General features: G+C 46.1%; 2 protein-coding genes across 4 annotated transcripts in view; both read right to left on the bottom strand.

Moving 5' to 3' along the window:
- Positions 1-19,268, bottom strand: part of LOC142587646 (sulfotransferase 1B1-like) — a 52,783-nt gene that overhangs the window by 15,595 nt on the left and 17,920 nt on the right. The gene's annotated exons all lie outside the window — the stretch shown is intronic.
- Positions 4,801-14,117, bottom strand: LOC142587645 (uncharacterized). 3 transcript variants are annotated; one of them, XR_012829601.1, is made up of 5 exons: positions 14,015-14,117; positions 11,492-11,745; positions 10,570-10,638; positions 9,222-9,302; positions 4,801-6,953 (listed from the first exon to the last, which is right to left on the bottom strand). XR_012829601.1 is itself a non-coding variant. In XM_075698808.1 (5 exons), exons 2-5 carry the CDS (start codon positions 11,649-11,651, stop codon positions 6,841-6,843), a joined length of 312 nt encoding a protein of 103 aa, XP_075554923.1. In that variant the 5' UTR covers positions 11,652-11,745; positions 14,015-14,117; the 3' UTR covers positions 4,801-6,840. The 3 variants fall into 3 exon arrangements, 1 of the variants encoding a protein (XP_075554923.1); XR_012829602.1 differs by having other exon boundaries at positions 11,599-11,745; XM_075698808.1 differs by having other exon boundaries at positions 11,603-11,745.

Genomic DNA, 19,268 nt, shown 5'->3' with positions numbered 1-19,268 from the left:
CACCTCTATGCTACGGTCACTATGGATGCTGTACAAAGGTAATCACAATCGAGCATGAATGGAAAATTGCCGCTCCTCACGTTTTTCAGCGCATTCAATATGGACTCATAGCAAACCAGATCCAGCGTGTTTTTCGGCATCAGAAAGTTCTTACGAGGCAAATGCTCGAAGTGCACAATTTGAAATTAGGCTGTTTGTTATGACACTTGCCACCTTCTGGTATACGTGAGCTTGTTGTCACGTATTTATGTTTTGGCCAGCTCGTCTTAATTCTGAAAAGTGGTATGAAGTTCCAATGAAAGCTTTGAAACATTTGCGCAGGGACCAAGTTCAGAATTTTTGGTTGTTCCCAATTCCTGTTAGCCATTCGCCGCTCACCTTCGCTTCTAACATGTTCACCACCACGTTTGTCTCTGAAATTATGCTACAAAATTTCTAGCGAAGGAACGTCTTTTTCAATACACGCCAGAAAATTACTCAAGCAAGGTCGTCGCGATGAACGCAACAACAAACCATGTGGAATGAAAATGCTATCCTTCGAGAGTGTAGTTTGATGAAAAATTGCGTAAGTTGAACGTGCCGAAATTAATCGGAGCTAATCAAGCACACTCGAAAACAATATTGCTATGTCCACATATCGAAAGTCAATGAACACTGAAGGCAATCTTTCACTTGGCATCGTCCATTACTTCTAGAGCAAGTATCATATCACGGATGACCTACATCGGCGACAAATTGCTCTGGCGGCGCATGTTTCTCGAGAGACACCTCTTATCTGGCACTACGAGAAGTGCACGATAGCACGGCTGTGTGTCTGAAAGATAGTCTGATCCCGTTAGATGCCCATATTTGAGCGAAAGAACTTTGACATTTGTGCTTCTGTTTATTTTATTATTATTTTTTGTAAAACGTCGAGCATGGTACTTCTCGTGTACTTCAAGATTTCCATGTCATTGCTCAAAACAACGCTCTTTGTCGTATAGGAATGCAAAAGAATAATTTTATTTTCTTACTTCATCATCAGTTATCTGATTTCAAAGCGAGGTGTCAGACCGGCCTAGTTGTTAATCAATAATGTGCACAGTGCGACATCTGACAAAGGACGGAAAGGCACGTCCGAGACAATTCGCTGACACTTCTAGCTGAACATTGTTTTCATGGAACACAAGCATATATATATATATATATATATATATATATATACCTGCGCAGACGTGATCACAACCACAACTACTGCACCCTGCTTGGCCAAACAAAACGAGCGTCTCTAATACCTACCCAGATTAACACAGCGTACCACCTCTTGAGCAATCCAGGCAGGTATAAGATCCTTTTTCGGATAGGGTGACAGATGGTTTGCTGATTCAGTCGTCTCGAGCAAGATCCCTGGCTTCATTTACGAACTTGGTGCTATCGCGCGTGTGTTTAGCAATTACTGAGCTTTGCTTCCACACTCTAAAAACTAAGGGAGTGCCGGGCACTCTCTTTGAGGGAGTAGCTGCTTGTCCCATATTTCACTCTCTTTTCGAGAGTAGATCGACCCTCTTTGAGAGAGAGTAGGTCAACTCCTCCTGACAGAGTTTTGTTACTCCACCGCAAGCGATTGCTAGTACTCTTTCGCAGAGTGATAATACTCTTCCCACAGGGAGTGCTAGTACTCTTCCGCAGAGTGCTAATACTCTCCCCGCAGGGTTAATAGTACGCCGCCAGGCCGAGTACTTCTACTCCCCCAAACAGAGTGCTTGTACTCCTTCAGAACAGAGTGCTAGTACTCTTCCCAATACCCTCTTAGCCAAGTCCTGGTCACGCATGCAGGCAGGAAATCACATCAAATTAGGGCCGCTGATATACTGTTCCCTAGGCGGCTCCTCAGAGACACTGGCCCGATTCCAAGCGGCCTTCAGAATAGGCGTGAGCAAAGTTATGCAAGATTTTAGTCATTTTTTCCTGGCTATTTGCTGCCTACCGTGAGGCGTGACTGCTCTGAAGCGGCCTATGCGTATGCGTCACGAACGCCACTGAGGAGAAAAAAAGCGAATTAACACTTAATCTGCAAATATCTTCGCAAATTTCACAATCAGGAGTCACACAATCTAATTAGAATACAATTATCAAGGGAATCACATACTTATCAAGAATCGCAATGCTCTATACATCATGTGAATTCGAACCCGCGTACACTCGCATTTGTACAATTCAAAACACACATCATAACCATTACACCACAGCGCCACCACGCCCAGTCGTATTCTTTTAGAGGTTATATATATACCAAACGTATTTGATGAATCGGCTGTGGTGGGTGGGGTTTCTCTGCAGTATGCTGTGCTGTTGTGTTACTAGAATACGTGTGCGTTTGCATCATTTCCATTCCTTGCTACGACTAACGAAGGAAGACAACGTAGACGACAACGTGAGAACTATTCACGGCTTGTCGTCACCGCAGGAAAATAACAAATGTGCCGTTCAGCTCATGATCGAGTGCTTCTCCAGTCCATGTTCTCCAAAATACGCGGATACAAAGTATTGCGCCAACCATCCACGTATGTGAATTTAATTCGCGCGTATACTGGTGAGCAACTGCGACGCCAGTACCAGGCATTTCGACGTGCCTCACGCTGCCGCGTAGGCGTTCTTTTCAAGTGCATTAGTTTAGAGTTTGGTTCAGTCCGCTGTGAGCTGTTGTCCTGCATTAGCAGCGGATCGTTAGCGTTTTGAAGCGCATGCATTCCAGCATTTGGAGACTGCTTATGCCGATAGCCGCGTCAAATGCATTGGCACGCATGTTTAAATGACTAAAGTGTCCACTTGTTACGCGTGCACTGCTCGTATCCTGTGGCAGTGCTCGTTCTAAAAGCTTCGAAGACCATCTACACTCATGCGTGTGTTCAATTTATATATGCACAGGATGGATTTGCCGGCTAGTTGGTTGAGCATTTTAGAAGAAACAGCGCAACACAAGGACGACGCAAAAACATGCCACACCACGAAGCGCTGGTGTGGTTGATGCTTTTTTTCGTCCTTGTGTTTGCGCTGTTTCTTCTTCCACGATACACGCACACCACAGGTACGCGAAAGTTTAGGAGCATAAGTGGTTAACTCTGTTTTCCCCGTTTTCTCTCAGTGTCAATGGCACAGTGCGTTGCCCGGAATTGTGCACGCTTACCCCATATGCAGAAATGCATCATAACTTGAAGCCCATGCTTGACTTGATCTAAACGACGCAAGTCGTGAACGCACCAAAAGAAAGGCAGTGAGCGTCTTGGGGGACGTTCGCACCAGGCGTCGTTTATATCAAGTCAAGCATGAGCTTTGTATTAAGATACATTTCTGAATACGGGGGCTAGACATCTGCTTCTTCCAGAAAATATCGAAGAAACGCCCGCCAAAACCAGGCACATTCGTAAACTTAACTAGGCAATACGAAGCTCCATAGAAAAAAAGAAGAGTGGTATTAAAAGCTTTCAGTATTTTTCTTTACTCCAAAATAGTTGCGCTCTCGTGGCTTCACTGTACAGAGATAGTGCAGCGTTAGCTTAAAAGCATGAATTTCCTAACTCCATGCCAAAATAAGCTTGTAAAATTATTTAGGTGCTAGAATCCAGGGTTTGTAGCGAGCCTTGAAAATCCTTTATTTCTAAAATGCCATTTTCAAGGCATTGAAAACCCTTGAATTTTTAGAAGTACTGGAAAGTCCTTAAACTTGTACACTTGGCTAGACTTAGCAGACATTGCCAAGCGCTTTTTTCCCTTCTGTGACACTCTTTCGCATGTCACAGAAAATTGTCTCTGGAGGTAATAGAAGGAAAGCGACATCCTTAAAGTTGAAATTACAAAGGAGCTGCAGATACCAGTTTTATGCACATGGAACCGGCGACAAATGTGCTTGGAGGAGCAGAAGCAGGAAGCTCAACAGTTGAGGCATTCAAAGAGAAGCCGTGAAGAGTAAATTGAGAGCGACAGACACAATAAAAAGAAATTAGAAATGACTGTTGCTTATTTGATGGTGAAAAAAGCTGAGGCAACAGATGACATCACATACACTGTCAAACCAAACAGTATTCAAAAACTGCAAATGTTGCAGGTCCAAGTAGTTAATTGTGCTATTGCAGAAAAACTTTGAGCGCTTTCTTGAAATGCTTCCTTGTGTGCGTTTAGTGGTGGGCGGTGAAAGGCAAATGAGCAGTCTTTCAAATGTTTGAAATCACTGAAATGCGATTTGTTTTGTTTTCTTTTGTTTGCATTAAAGTTAACGGTGTTCTTCAACAAGTTATTGCCTGTCCAAACTACTACACACATTGCACGAGGTCCTTGAAGTTACTGTGTCGGGGCCTCGAAAGTCCTTGAAAACCATTGAATTTTTTTCTTCAATATTGCTACGAACCCAGTAGAACAACTGTCATGGAGTAAAAACCTTGGCTGAACAGGGGCTTATACGCAGAGCACAGGAAGACCAGAAATGCAGTAGTAGGCATGGAGGGCCCTGAAATAAATGTGCCACATCCGCTCGCTGCCTTATGTTTCTGCACCGACTGTCGCATTTTTAATAGAAATGCACTTTCTGTTCTACTCCAATAAACGCAACATTACGAACTCCAGTGTGGGGCAGTCCTTCAGCCAGTGCAGAACGTTTTCTGTACATCCGAGTCAGCTCTGTCATTTTTCCAGCATTGTAGTACAAGATTTGTTAAACTGGTTTAGCAGAATATGAGCAGTATACTCTTAAATTAGCTGTTTATTTGTATGCACAAGTTCAGGTCCTCAGTTTGGTTGCATGACAAATTGCCATACCTCAATAGATACAAGAAACAATTTTATTACAGTTTAATAAAATCCAAACAGTAATAATCACAACAATATAATGACATACATTTCTTTTGGTACGTATACAGCCCATGTCCTGGCAGTGTATAAATTCAACTATACACCGCAAGTACTGTGTCCTGACCACTATTATTCACATGTGTAAAACCATCACAGCAATTCAACAAATTTCACAGTAATTAGTGACATACACTTTGTAACTGCTTTACATGAGCATAATGTATACAAATGGTCCCTGTGTACCTACACATGACTAGTGCCACCCGAGTACTATTACTCACAGGTGTAAAACCAACAAAGCAGTTCTTTAAAAAATATCACAGCGCTTAGTGACGTACATGCTGTAACTCCCTTGTAGAAACTTAATACAAACACGTGAGGACACAGAAAGCTAGCAGTGGGCATACATGGGAATACCACCACCTCAATACTAATTCACAAGTGTAAAACCAACCAAGCAGTTCTTTAAAGAATATCACAATGCTTAGTGACATACATTTTCTAACTAGTTTATATAAGCTTTATACAAACATGAGAACATACACAAAGCTAGCGGTGCACCCGCATAGAAGTGCGGCCATCTGAACACGATTATTTGCAAGTGTAAGCTCAACAGAACAGTTCGTTATAGTGACACACATTTTGTAACTGCCTTATACAAGCTTAGTGCAAGCACAAGAATGCAGAAAAATATAAATTAAAAACTTGCTCTATGCATACACAAACAGATCAACACAAATGGTAAACACCGCTTTGAAGACAAATGTGACTGTGGCAAAGCGCAGTGCTGTGCCGGTTGAAATTGCCACCCACAAAAGTATTGAGCAATGCTTAAACCACAGGCAATAAAGTGCTGAAAGACTGCGTCTCTAACGTAACTATTTTAATTCAAATTTCTTGAATATAGGGCTCGCTTGCAGATAAGGCATCTGATCCAACTGACCTGATTTTACACCTGCTACATGCATACAATGCACTCAGATATAACTGGTAATAATAATTATAAAAGGCATTTAAAAACTTGATAGTATGATGAAGATGCATGACTAGAAAAGTTCTGTCTCCCTCGTACTTGTTAAAAAGGTGCAAGTACGACACATGTTCTTTTTTTCCTCAATTTTTGTATTAATGGACAGCCGGGAACCTCGAACAGACACAAAAAAAAAGATACTGCTATGTTAATAGTGTTATGAATAATTTTTTGCGAAAGCTTTTTTACAGACAAGTTGCAGTCTCGCTTCTGGAGGTTGAGCTGTATCTTGCAAAATAACTTGAAAAGTGGTCACATGGGAGCATGACACTATATCATAATGTTAGTTTCAGTTGACTCTCTTGCCCTACAAGTCGCTGCTCACTGTGGTCAGTGATGCAACAGCAGTGTCTGTGTGATTTTCATCACACTTCCGTCCTATGCCATTCTTACCAGAGTTGGCGGCACATAGATACCCAAATTTCGAGTGTTGCTTTCTCAGGTGGTTGCTTTTGATTTGCTCAATATCAGTTGGCACTTCAGCTGCATCAAACTTCTTTTTTACCTCTTCAACAACAACATCAACAACAATCTTATGACAGCTGTGTTGTCCTTCTAGTTGCCTACAAAGACCAGTCAATCTAGCAACAACACTGACAGTCTCTGCTATCTTGTAATGGGAGAGAGGTGTGTCCCACCATGTGTTCCACATTGTTGTCACTATGTGGGCTGGCTGGGGAGGCAACAACTGTAATATGTTTGCATTTGCATATATTAAAGTGATGCTTGTACTGTTTTATAACACCTAACTTAGTCTTGCACTTGCTGCACAATAACACTGGCTCACAGTCGTGGTGAAAAGCTTTTGTATGTTGAGCAAAGGAGTTGTATCCACTACAAAAAAAGTCAGTGATAGCACACGTTGCTCTACCAGGCCTGGTGTGGTTCCTTCTGACACTGCTGCTGATGCTGACGCGCTGCTGCTTGCCTCGTACACTGTTGCAGCTGCAGTAGACATGGCAGTCTCTGTATCTATTGCTGCCGTGTCATCTGTCATGGTAACTTCCAAGTGGTATCGGGCTCACTTCTGCAACAGAGATGTTGTTTGCCCCTTGAGGGCTCTCATGATCAGGGCCAATAATTTCGTAGGCATTGTCTCCTGCATCGAAGAACCAATAAGAACAGCATGAATTAATAAACATAGCTCTAAAAAGTACGGACATCAAGACTTAACCACAAGCTTTGCACATAAGTGACCGGGCTTAATGAATAATACTTGCAGGAGGAGTTACACAATTGTTTGTGTATATTACAGTAAAGCCTCATCAGCAGATATTCAAGAGGCACGGGAAACATGTCTCTCGAAACCAAAAATTTTAAGACACTGAGGAGCCAGACTAGATCACTTTATTATGCATCATCACTAAAGTATGTTTTGATATATCTGAAGGAATAAATGCTCAGGGTGGCTTAAAGGGCCCCTAAACCACTTCTCGACATTTTTTGAACATTTCAAGTAAACACGCGTATCAAAATCAGAATGCCGTCACGATCGACGAAGCCAAATGCCAGAGTGCGTAGCACTGCCGGAGCACCACAATATGAAGAAAATGACCCCGTGCGCCTCTCTGGACCTATCCTGCACCCCCCAGTTTGTCCTGAAGTCACCAGGCTGTCTCTGATGATGTCACCAGTTTCCGGTGCTGTCGATTGGTCGAACGAAAGTGTACGACTGCTGGCAAGGCCTGCAAGCAAATACACACACTCCTTCTTTCTCGTCGCGTTGCGCGCGATGCTATTGTGGGCAGCCAATGGGGGCAAAGAACAGAAACGCCAACAGAAGGGTCTCCCTATGAGGCTCTTCAACACGAGTCACCATACAGTTCCGTTGTATTAGCGCCACTCCTCGCAGGACAACGGGCCAGCGCGGCAGCAACAGAGCTCGTTGGTGTTGGCCTGTCCCGTAACATTTGCAGGTGTACTAGGCAAGGAAAAGACGACACTGTCCATATGGAGTGTACCAGATGAAAGAGTAAAATGAGTGGGGACGACTTTTCGATAATCAAACACACGTAGCTCCACTATTACTGCACCGTTTCGAAAAATTCTCGTGGCTACCTGTTCATTGCCTTATTGTGTAGAACTGCAACACCGCAACTAAATTTCAACCTCGGTGGTTTAGAGGCCCTTTAAAGAAGACATTCACAGCTTTTTAGTGACTGTAGATTGTGTTAGCTTCCTTCCCAACTTCTGGAATTTGAACACTTCACTTTGCAAGCCTTGTTGCTCGCAGTACCTTTGAGGTGCTCTTAGACGCTCGTCAGCTTCAACTGCCGACACTTTCTGCGCTGCACTGTCCTCGTTGCCCTCCTTTTCTGGTTCATGCTAAAAGAGACATGCGCGATTGACTTGTGTAAGGATTGCATGATCTTTACGCCCTTCGGAGCACACAAGGTGCACAAAGTGAATGTGTCTGGGTTGTGTGCCTTCGAAGTAGTGAATACTTAAAAAGTCATCCTTAGTAACAAAGGTGTCTCTTGTATACAGTATTGTTAACGTGGCAAACATCGGAAAACCAACCAAACCATTTTCAGATGTCTCTTACAACCAAGTGCATCTTGTAATGAGATTCTACTGTACTGAATATTTTTCAACTATGGATCATCTGCATGTACATATAGTCACAAAGACATGTTGTGTGGAATGGCGAATCGGGAAACAGTTCGTACTCTTACTTTTTGTCCCTGACATAAGCAGCTGATAACAATATGATAAAAAAGCAGGCAATGAGGCTAGAATAGAACATAATCCTTCAGCTCTAAACAGTTTTTTGGGCCCACATCATTCCCTCATATGACATAAGGAAACAACTTGATTGCAGTAATGGCTGCATGTGATCTGAGTTGATTGAAACAAACTATACGTAAGGTTTTCCTGCTGGTGATCCTGGCTGCGCGATGCTTCTCATGCTTTTTGGCACGATTCCTTTTTTTCCACTCCACTTTTTTTTTCAGATTTTCTCCCCTTTCCCTCCCCCTTGTGTAAAATAGCACACTTGAAGTATCAAATCTGTTGAACTAACGTGTGTATCAAACCTGTTAACATGTGTGCTTCTCTGTGGTCTGTGTTGTATTTTTGCGCTGCACAATTCAATTCAAGATGAAAGATGGAACGTCCTTGCCTTTAGTTTAATTGTGTGTGTGTGTGTGTGTCATGTTTTGAAATATATGTACATTCAGGAGTGCCTGCATGCCCTTCTCTCCTGCTCCAGTGACGAAAAGGAGAGCCTGTTTATGTACCATAGTAAAAAATTCAAAGGTTTTCGCTGTGCCCATTACATCCCTTATCATATGGATCTGTCACAATAGAGAGTAGCAGTGGTCCATAATACTAGCCCATCCCAACATAATTATAAATTAACACATACCGACATGCTGCGAAACAGCTGTTGCAAAGCCGCTGGTGAAGGCAATTTCCGCAGCACTGCAGTGGTACAGCCGAGTTTCACCTGTATAGTGAAAAATCCATATGCGTGTTAGCAACTCAGTAGTTGCTGATGGTTTCATAAGCTTTACACTACACAATAAAGTAATCTAGACAACTTTGTTGGAACAAATGCACATAATTAGGACACCACTTAAACACTAACACGATTAATTGCCCCCAATCTCTCACTCACTAAGGGATAATACTACGGAAACATCGGTGGAGAGCTCAGATTAACACAGCCCATAAAGGACAAGCGTTCTTTGAGGAAAACAGCTATAACAGTGGTTAGTTTTCTTGATCATTTTATGCGATAGCTTTGATTTAAATGTCATGCAGTACTATAAAATACGAAGTGCCACATTTCTAGCAGCAGAAGGCGTCGTCAGGCTCATGGTACAACAGATTTTTGCACTGTTTGTCAGTGAGCCGACACATACAAAGAAAACCGAATTCACACACACATATACAGTGTCAAGTGCACTTCTGAAAACGCAGCCACCAGTTCCAATGTTGCTGAAAGGAAAGGTAATATAAAGTGCGAGACTGCATGGAACTGCCACTTATGACTGTAAATGTATGGTCTGCTGATTGCAGAGGTAGTCACATGCTATTTCTAGTCTCTTTTAGAAGCATTACTAAAGAATAAATTAAAATCTATTCATAAGTCACGAATTTCATGCATCCACAGTTTGGCTAAATAACTTGTGAGAAAAAGACATGTTTACCTGGAATAGCAACCTTTTTTCCTGCTGCAAAACTTTCCTTCGAATTAATGAAATAACTTTACAGTGTCATAATGCGTTTCTCGTAACTACTTGCCGGCAGTGGCGAGTTAGTGTTTATATCCGACTCATTGGGCGACAATACTGCCAAACACAAATGCTTCACAAACACAAGAACACGTCCCTCGCATAGAATAGCAACCATATATGCCTCTGTGAGACATGATCGCACCTTTGTGGTCAAAATGTACAGTCGCGTGCAGTATGACTTGCAACACCCTCGTTCGTGGTCGAAGGGGCTCCGTGGCAGCCCGGCGGCTCTGACATGCGAAACAGCGGTTTAATAAATACCGCTAATTGAAGCTGTGTTTAGGTCTGGAACTTGCCCTGTCTCCAAGCAACCGTACAGTCTTGGAGCCCCTCTTCACCACGGGCACCGGTGTTGCAGATCATATTGCCCGTGACTGTACATTAGAACGACATCACCATCTCATTAAAAAAAAAGCCTCCGTACAAGGCAGCCGCCAACTGCATAATGGGAAATTGCAACTGATGTCCACTTACTGGTGGCCTGTGTTTGAGTCACTTTTGGCAGTTGACTGGGTGCTGAGAAATGCACGTCCTGGGTTGTCCCTGCAAAACATACAGGGTTATGTCAAATGTTGAAAATATATATATGCCGGCATTTCATCAGTCGCAAAACAAACGAGTAAACTAATAAACAACTGTAATGTAAACAGAGTACACATCATAAGATAGGCTCTCAACTGTTAATGCATTACGCAAAAAACCTAATGCATAGGAAAGACTATATGTATACACACGAAGCTGACACACAATTTAATTCGCTCTAGGTTTTTCCGTGCAGTATATTCAAATTATTATGTTTCGAGGTTAGAGCAAAATTAGTGTAAATTACGAACTAAATTATCTACCCTAGAAACTTTTCTTCAATATGCACCTGTGCGCGCTTCGAACGAGTAGCGTTGTAAAATTTACGTACATGGCATTTAACATAGTTGCTGAACACGGATTTCCTTTGCCCTGTGTCGTGTACAGTGAGCTACATATATCTGCCCCACCCTCCTTTTTTGTACTAGCCATACTGCGTGCCATTGCACCTATACGCACGTCAATAAACCTCACGACACAGAAATAAAAAAAGCGCCAATCACCCATGCCTGCATGTTGTAGTGGGCCTAACCTAACCAAGCATGGGCTGTTGCTTCTTATAGTAAACACAGGCACCGTGCTCATTACAAGTATGTATCATGTCACTAAGCAAATATGCAATTTCATTGTACCACTATTTTTTATCACATGGATATATCTGTTGAGAGGCAAGACAAAAAGCAGTCACTTCTCAGAACTAATCTGCTTTTTTAAAACACATTTCTAACTTTTCAATGACACTTGCTGCTATGTGTTTGTCTCCAGAGAGTACACTTGATTTGCCTTTCCAATCAGAGACATTACAAAAATATACCATGTTAAGATGACTGCCTGGAGCACGTGAGAATTTTCATCTTCGTGTAACATACTGTATCTTGATTTTGTTGACATTTGGTCAAATGGTACACCCAATATACCCACATACTAGTTTTCTTGTCCAAATAACATGCCAATGTATTTTGATTTTTTGGCATTGGCTCCTCTGCACTACGTGAAGTCGCGCTGCACTGGCTCTTTCACATCCTCGTGTCCTTGCAGCTGCCTTCTTGCGTTATATAAAGCGGGTGCCTGAAAAATATCGTATGCAAAAGTCAACACAAGGGCATGGTGCAAAACAACATCAAGACAGTCAACGCCATGGCAATAAAAAAGTCTTAGCTCTTAGTCTTCCTAGTGAAATGCATGCAAAACATCCAAATGACTGCAACAGTCAACTGCTAAACTAACTTCAATTTTTAGATTTAAGCAAAAAAACAAATAAACCACAGTTCATCCTTGTTTTTCATGAATGTTAGAATACTCCTGCTAATGAATAGAATATTGGTCATTTTCAGACGTCATAGGTCTGTCATGAGTCTGGTGTATCGCAAACACCACTTGTGACACATCCTAAGCACGTGCCCAGTGTGCCCCCCCCCCCCCGCACCATCCCTGGTTGTGCCACTGCTGAAACCATAATTTCAGGATTATAGCTGCAAACATGATGCTCAGTAGGGATGAAAATATTGTCCTTCAGCTGAATGGATATATGGATGTGCCTATAAAAAAGGGCAACAAGGCTTGTTATGGCAAGCTTACCCACATTTCAATACTAACAAGTTCACTGCGGCCTGCATCTAAGCTTACTAAAAGGCATGAACTTATTTTCATGCATGAGGTGCGCAGTGGAGTTCATTTTTGACAGACCCGACTACTGCTGCAGTTTGAAATCTAGCATTTTAGATTCTTGTAGGCATGTAAAAGTTGCAGTTAAACTGCAGTTATTAGTTTATTACACCAACCTATTGTTCTGTGTACGACAGACTGGTAACACGGAATTAAAGCAACATTTTATTTTGATATTTTATTTCTCTACTAAAAATATTCAAGCGATAAACACATCTTGATCTGCGATGCTATAGCAAAATGCACACATTACGCTTGTAACCCCCAGAGGAAGGCTGATTTAGCTGTTCATATGACATAACTCTGACACGCCAACTCATATTAGCAAATGCACAGGCATGTCCAAAACAATAAGCGTATGCAAAGCGCCCCTGCAATTGTAATTCCACACAGCAGCCGTTATATTCGATGCCGATGCGTAACTAGCTGCTCGACAATTCACCGAGTTCGTAGACATAAGCATCCTTTCAGTTTCGCACCGTGCACGAAAACCGCAACAGGAGACAAAACCAGACCTATAATCACACCATTTCAACATGAGCAAAAACAGTTCAGTCTTAGGGATAAACACAGTGAGAGAGATTTAGTGCGCGACGGCGACGAGCGACGGCTTCGAGCGACAAAACGGGCCGTCGCTTGAACAGGTGGCTCGGTTCTGGAAATCTAGAAATCGTCGCTCGTCGCCCAGAAGTGCTATGAGCGACTAGCCAATAGCGCGAAGCCGGAACTGGATGTACATACATCGCTCAAATACTACCGATTGTCGCGCGGAACGAGCAAATGATTCAATTTTTATACGTGCAAGGATAAGGACGTACTGCAAGACCTCCGGAAATATTTTATGCTACTTTTTATAGTAAAATCCATCAACGTAAATTACTAAAGCACGCGTCACGCGTGACTGCAGCCCTCATGCCGGCAACACCGGGGAGGCGTCGCTCAATATCGTCGCTCGCACGGAGTACGACTTGTAGGCGACGAGCGAACGCGAAAAGCAATCTCCGTCGCGTCGCTTGTAGCTGCCGCGCGCAAGATCGCTTATATGGGGTTTATACTTTTTTCAGCATAAAACATGGATTCCTCATGCGTTTTCAGTAAGTTCAAGATAACGCGCCCAACTGTCCTCTTGCAGCATGCAGCTGAATGCCTGCGGCAAAGCTTCTATCTAGCACTGGTGCTGCACGTAACTCCAGTGGTCGCAGATTCCCCCTGCGCGAGACATCGTCAAGCGCGCGGTTTATTTATAAAAAAAAAGCATGCTGCCAGCAAAATGACGCCTTCTGTTATGTGATTCCTTAGTTCAACAGCGTTCCGTACACAGTAGACTGCCAAACTGAATAAATTCAAACACACAAAACGCACGCTAATCACGCTCCGCATAGGCTCGGAATCACGGGCTGGTGAACTAACCATTTTAAGCGTCCTCTCGCCTGGCGTCTTATTGAACATACCATAGTTCTGGCAGCGTTTGCGACTTTTAAAGCTCTTACGAACAACGGCAAAGTGATAAAATCACATGCAGTTATCGCGACGACTGGCTTTTTCGATTGATATCGAGAGCCAGCGCGTACGCCTAGTCCTTTGTCAATCGCGTCGGCTAAGCGCAGCGACGACTTCCTGGCGATAGCATGACATATACGGAGAATGTGCACCTAAGTTAGAATTCACTTACCGTGGAGGATTTGTTGTTATATCCAAGGCATGACGAACGACTGTCGTGTTTTCGTGGCGACGCGAGATGGCTGAAACACGATCTCCCTCGGCTGGCCTTTGCTCGCTGGGCGGTTCCCCTTTCTCCGGTGCTGTGTTGTTCCGCGATCTTGAGCGCGCGCGCGCGCGGTGAAGCCACTCCGAGTGAAAAAGTAGAGCGCTCGCTACGCGTTCCTTTGAACTGCGGCGGCCTGTTCTCTTAGAAGCAAAACGATGTGTTCTTTGCTCAGCGTGCATGAATGATACATTGCCATGTTCGGGGCCAGCCACCTACAGTTGAAGCAGAAGATTACGCTACGTTTTGTTTTCTATTGCCGCAAGAGTCTCTCTTTTCTATTGTCGCAAGAGTCTTTTCACTCTCTCTCTCTGAAGGGGAGAGTGAAAAGCACATTTCACTCTCTCCTTGCTGACAGAGTGAACAATGCATTTCACTCTCCTCGACATTTTGCGAGAGTAAAACGACGCTTTGAAGAGTGAACCGGCAGCTTCACTCCTGCGATACCCTTCCTAGTTTTTAGAGTGCATGAATGGAGCGCTGGTAATAAGGAATCGTATACATTTAATATTAATCCCAAAAAGAGGTTTCTTGATTGCACACTGAGGGTTGTGGTATACGACATCCTCATTCCCTGTCACCTAAAATACGTGAAGCAGATACCCTATTGTAAGTTTACAGGAGTAGAATCGAAACGCGTAGGAAGGCAGAGGGAGTGCTCTCTCTCTACACTGTAGTCAACGTGACTGCACTCCTCTAGTTGCAACAAAAAAACCTCAGCAATTGCAAAGTACGCAAGCAATAGCACCAGGTTGATAATTAAAGAAACGGCTATAGGTAAATTCAATTGTGTCAGCATACCTTCCATCACTTTATCTATAAAGAAACTTGTTTGAATGAAATACGCGAGAACTGGTACGCTGTGTTAGGCTACATGGATATTCAAGATGTTCTTTTTTTTTGCCAATCATGCTTCGGCAGTTGCGATTGCAATGACGCAAGGAGGAAAGAACTTTATTGGGTCCTGAGGAACCCCTTCCCACCCACTCTTGGTTTAGTGGTCGGCAGGGGTCGCGGGCCGCACCCACGTTGGGACGGGAAGCCCGTGAGCCTCCGCCCTTTCGTGAGCCCTCTGGACGGCCCGGAGCTGGGTCTGGTGGTCGTCGCTTCGCAGGGCGTCCATCCAGTCTTCTTCTTTGCTGAACACGGTGCCGCTTAACGCTGAGCATTGCCAAAGCATGTGCGATAGCGAGCAGTACGATTCGCCGCAATCCGGACATTGCGGCTCTACGTCCGATGAATAAAGGCTCATTCTGCCTCTCGAGGGGAACGACCTTGTTTGCAACATTCTGAATATAGATGACTGTGGTCTAGTAAGTTTAGCGTGGGGGAGCGGGAAGGTCCTCCTCGACAGCTGATAATGCGTTGTTATTTCGTTGAAGGTGAGCAGCGGGTCTCGGTGCTCCCCTCCCTCCCCGCCACTTCGCTCGCCACGATCGCCGCGGTGCGTGAGTCCTCGCGCGCGTCCGTGTGCCAGCTCGTTGGCGTTGGGAAAGTCGGGGTGCACGTCGGCCCCCATGTGGGCTGGGAACCATTTGAGGATGTGATGACCCGCGGCTCCCGCACTGCCGAGGATGGCCGCCGCTTTCCGCGATATCGAGCCCGAGGCGAATGCTCTGGCCGCCGATCGCGAATCTGTGTATACGTAAGGGCGTTCGGGGTCCCTCATTGCCATGGCTATTGCCACCTGCTCGGCCACCTCGGACGTTACCCCCTTGACCGATGCTGCGTTGATGATCGTGCCATCCCAGCCTATCGAGACGGCCGCGTACCGGTCGCTGCGCCCGTACTGGGCCGCGTCTACAAATGCCGCCAGTCCCGGACAGCTGGCGGTTGATTTCAGCAGTGCTCGGGCCCTCGCCCTTCGGCGCCCCTCGTTGAATTGCGGGTGGACGTTTCTCGGAAGCGGTTCTACCTTGAAAGTGCCCCTGACCGCCGCGCTGAGCGCGACGCTGCGTGCGGTGCACTCTGCCTCGGCATTTATTCCTGCTTCTTCTAGGATGCGTCTGCCGGCCCTGGTGGTCGACAGCCGCACGACCTGTGCCTTGGTCTGTGCTTCGATTATTTCTGCTAGCGAATTGTGGACCCCTAGCCGATCGAGCCGCTCCGTGCTTGTACTGATCGGAAGACCTAGCACCCTCTTGATGCTCTTGCGCATCAGTGTGTCTATCTTGGCCGCGTCTCTCTTGGTCCATTTTAGCGCCGAGGCTATGTAATTTACGTGACTCATGAGGAAGGCGTGGTAAAGTCTGATGAGATTGCTCTCGCTGAGCCCTCCCCTGCGGTTGGTCACCCTGAGGATCAGCCAGAGCATGTTCTCCGTTTTGGACGTGAGACTCATGACCGTTTGGATGTTACCGCCTTTAGCCTCAATTAGCAGCCCCAGGATTCTTATAGTGTCCACTCTGGGGATCGGCTGGCCGTCACTCGTGTGTAATTTGATTGGTATTTGATCGATCGGCGTCAAATTCCTCATGCCTTGTTTCGAGGGCCTGTAGAGCAACAGTTCCGATTTGCTGGGTGACAGACGGAGTCCCGTTTCCTTCAGGTACTCTTCCGTTGTGTCCAGCGCTTCTTGAAGAGCCCGCTCGACTTCTGCGTCGGACCCTCCCGGGCACCACACCGTAATATCGTCTGCGTACAGGGCGTGATTGACGTTGGTCACTCTCGTCAGCCGGTCCGATAGCCCTTTCAATGCTAGATTGAATAATAGCGGGGAGAGCACCGCCCCTTGTGGGGTGCCCCTCGCGCCCAGCGTGTACCAATCGGACGTGGCCTGTCCTATTTTGATCGTGGCTTTCCTGTCTCTGAGGAAGGAGCCTATGTAAGAGTGGAATTTCCGGCCGAGCCCCATCACCGAGATCGTTTCCATTAGAAATCTGTGTTTCACCGTGTCAAACGCTTTCGTTAGGTCCAGGGCCAGTATGCCCCTGGTGTCTCTGGTTATGCCGTCGATTATGTGCTTTTTGAGTTGTAACATTACGTCCTGTGTGGAGAGGCCCGGTCTGAAGCCCACCATGTTATGTGGGAAGAGGCCCTCTCTCTCTATGTACCGCGATACTCGGTTGTGTATGGCATGTTCCGCCGTCTTGCCTACGCACGAGGTCAGCGATATCGGCCGCATGTTTTCCGCCGAAAGTGGTTTACCGGGTTTCGGTATTAGTATGACCGAGGCCTCTTTCCAGACCTCTGGTACTTGTCCCGTTTCCCACGCTCTGTTGATTTCTTCGGTGAGCTTCTCGACCGACTTCCCGTCTAGGTTTCTTAACAGTTTATTCGAGACCCCGTCAGGGCCCGTCGCGGAGCGTCCGTTGAGGCCTTGTAAGGCATCCCAAATTTCCGATTCCGTGAAGGGCGCGTCGAGTTCTTCGACCTCTGTGCCGGCGTATTGCGGATAGTCGCCATCGCCTGACGGGCCCAGTGGCAGATACGTCTCCGCCAGCTCCTTTAGGAACTCGCTCTCCGTTTTGCCCTGCTCCTTTTGTTTGTGTAAAATCCTATCAATTGCCAATCTCTGATTGCCTTTGGATTGCTTGTCGTCTAACAGTTTCTTTAGGAGGTTCCATTTGCGCCCGGTTCTCATTTGTCCGTCTACCGACGCGCACACCTCGTTCCACTGTTGCTTGGAAAGCTCGATCGAGTGCGCTTCGATTTCCCGGTTTAGTGCCGCTACTTTCTTTCGCAGTCTGCGATTTAGTCTTTGCGTTTTCCACCTGGCCGTGAGGGAATTCTTTGCCTCTAATAGGTGGGCCAATCTCGCGTCCATCCTTTCCACGTTCAGTTCAGTTTGGACAACCCTCGTCGCGGTGCTAACGTCCTCTTTGAGCCTTCTAAAAAGGCTGTCTAGGTCCGCATATTCGCTTTTGTCTTCTTTCCTTATTTTGCGGAAGGCGTCCCAGTCGGTGACCTTAAATTCCCTCGGTGGTGTCGCCTTGACGGGGATCGTCACCGCCAGTATGCAGTGGTCGCTGCCGAGGTTCTCGTGCAGGTTGCGCCACTCGGCCCCTCGCACGTTCTTGACGAAGGTCAGGTCGGGCGTCGTGTCCCGCGCCACCGACGTGCCTAGTCGAGTTGGATAGCGGGGGTCGGTCACCAGCTCTAGCGAGCACATAGTGACCGCCTCCAATAGCCGTTCTCCCTTAGGCATTGGCCTTGCATAACCCCAGGCTCCGTGGGGCGCGTTAAAATCTCCTGCCACTATTAGCGGTGCCCCCCTGGCCATTGAGGCCGCCTTCGTTATGATCGACGTGAACGATTGTCTGCGGTCAGACGGCGGGCTGTACACGTTCACTACGAATACGCTGTTTTTCAGCCAACTGTTCGGTATGATTTCGATCGCGGTTACCTCCGCTTTCACGTTGCCTAATTTGAGATCTCGTTCCTGAAAAGAGCATTTGTTCGCGACGAGCGTTGCCACTCCGCGCTTACCCTGTTCGAATTTCGACGAGGCGACCCGGTAGCCGGGCAAGGTCGCCTCGCTACCCAAGGTTTCTTGTAAGATTATGACGTGCGGTTTGTCCGCCTGTGAGGCAACGAACTGTAGCAGCGGAGCCTTGCGCTTTTTGATGCTAGCACAATTCCACTGCCACACGACCAGCTCTCTAGTTGGGTTGTTCGCCATGATTGATACATCGGAGTTGTGTAGCACCTGCAGGCGCCATGTGTGCTTCGATGCGCGTCACTCTTGCCGCGAGCGCTACTATGCTTTCCGATAGTTGCTGGACCATTAGCTGCAAAGAGCTAATCGACTGCTTAATTCCCAATAGGATGCTGCTGGACTCGTGTTCCGCCAGGTTTCCCTCCTCCGTCAGGGGAGGGGCCCTGCGTTTGACCGAGCGAACCGACTGCTCCCCTTGCGGGGTCGGTGTACTTTGCGCCACCTGCTGCTGCTGTTGTTCGGCTAGCTGAGAAGTGGAACCTTGTTTTCGAAACAATTCGAAATCCGCCCTCATTTTCTTAATCTCCTCTTTGAGGCGCGCGTTGTCTTCCGCTAGCTGAGCTATTCTAGGGTCTTCCTTGTTATGCTTTGGCAATGCTACCTGCGTTACCTTTGATTGTGATTTCGGTTGCGGCTTTGGCCTGGCCCGGTCCGCCCAGGTCGGCCCCTCTTGAATGCGCACTTGGGAGCGGGAGCGCCCCCTGGAGAGGGAACGGCCTCTCG

Source organism: Dermacentor variabilis, chromosome 7, assembly GCF_050947875.1.
Source record: "Dermacentor variabilis isolate Ectoservices chromosome 7, ASM5094787v1, whole genome shotgun sequence".
Lineage (NCBI taxonomy): Eukaryota > Metazoa > Arthropoda > Arachnida > Ixodida > Ixodidae > Dermacentor > Dermacentor variabilis.
The sequence above is the reverse complement of the archived record's forward strand: the minus strand, read 5'-3'. Positions and strand labels throughout refer to the sequence as shown.

Coding starts and splice junctions, on each gene's coding strand:
- LOC142587645 (XM_075698808.1), bottom strand. CDS start 11,651: ATGCCAAAAAATCAAAATACATTGGCATGTTATTTGGACAAGAAAACT. Junction 10,639..11,602: donor TTATTTGGACAAGAAAACTA/GTATGTGGGTAT, acceptor TATGTTTTGCAG/GGACAACCCAGGACGTGCAT. Junction 6,954..9,221: donor AGCTGTTTCGCAGCATGTCG/GTATGTGTTAAT, acceptor TCTTCGATGCAG/GAGACAATGCCTACGAAATT.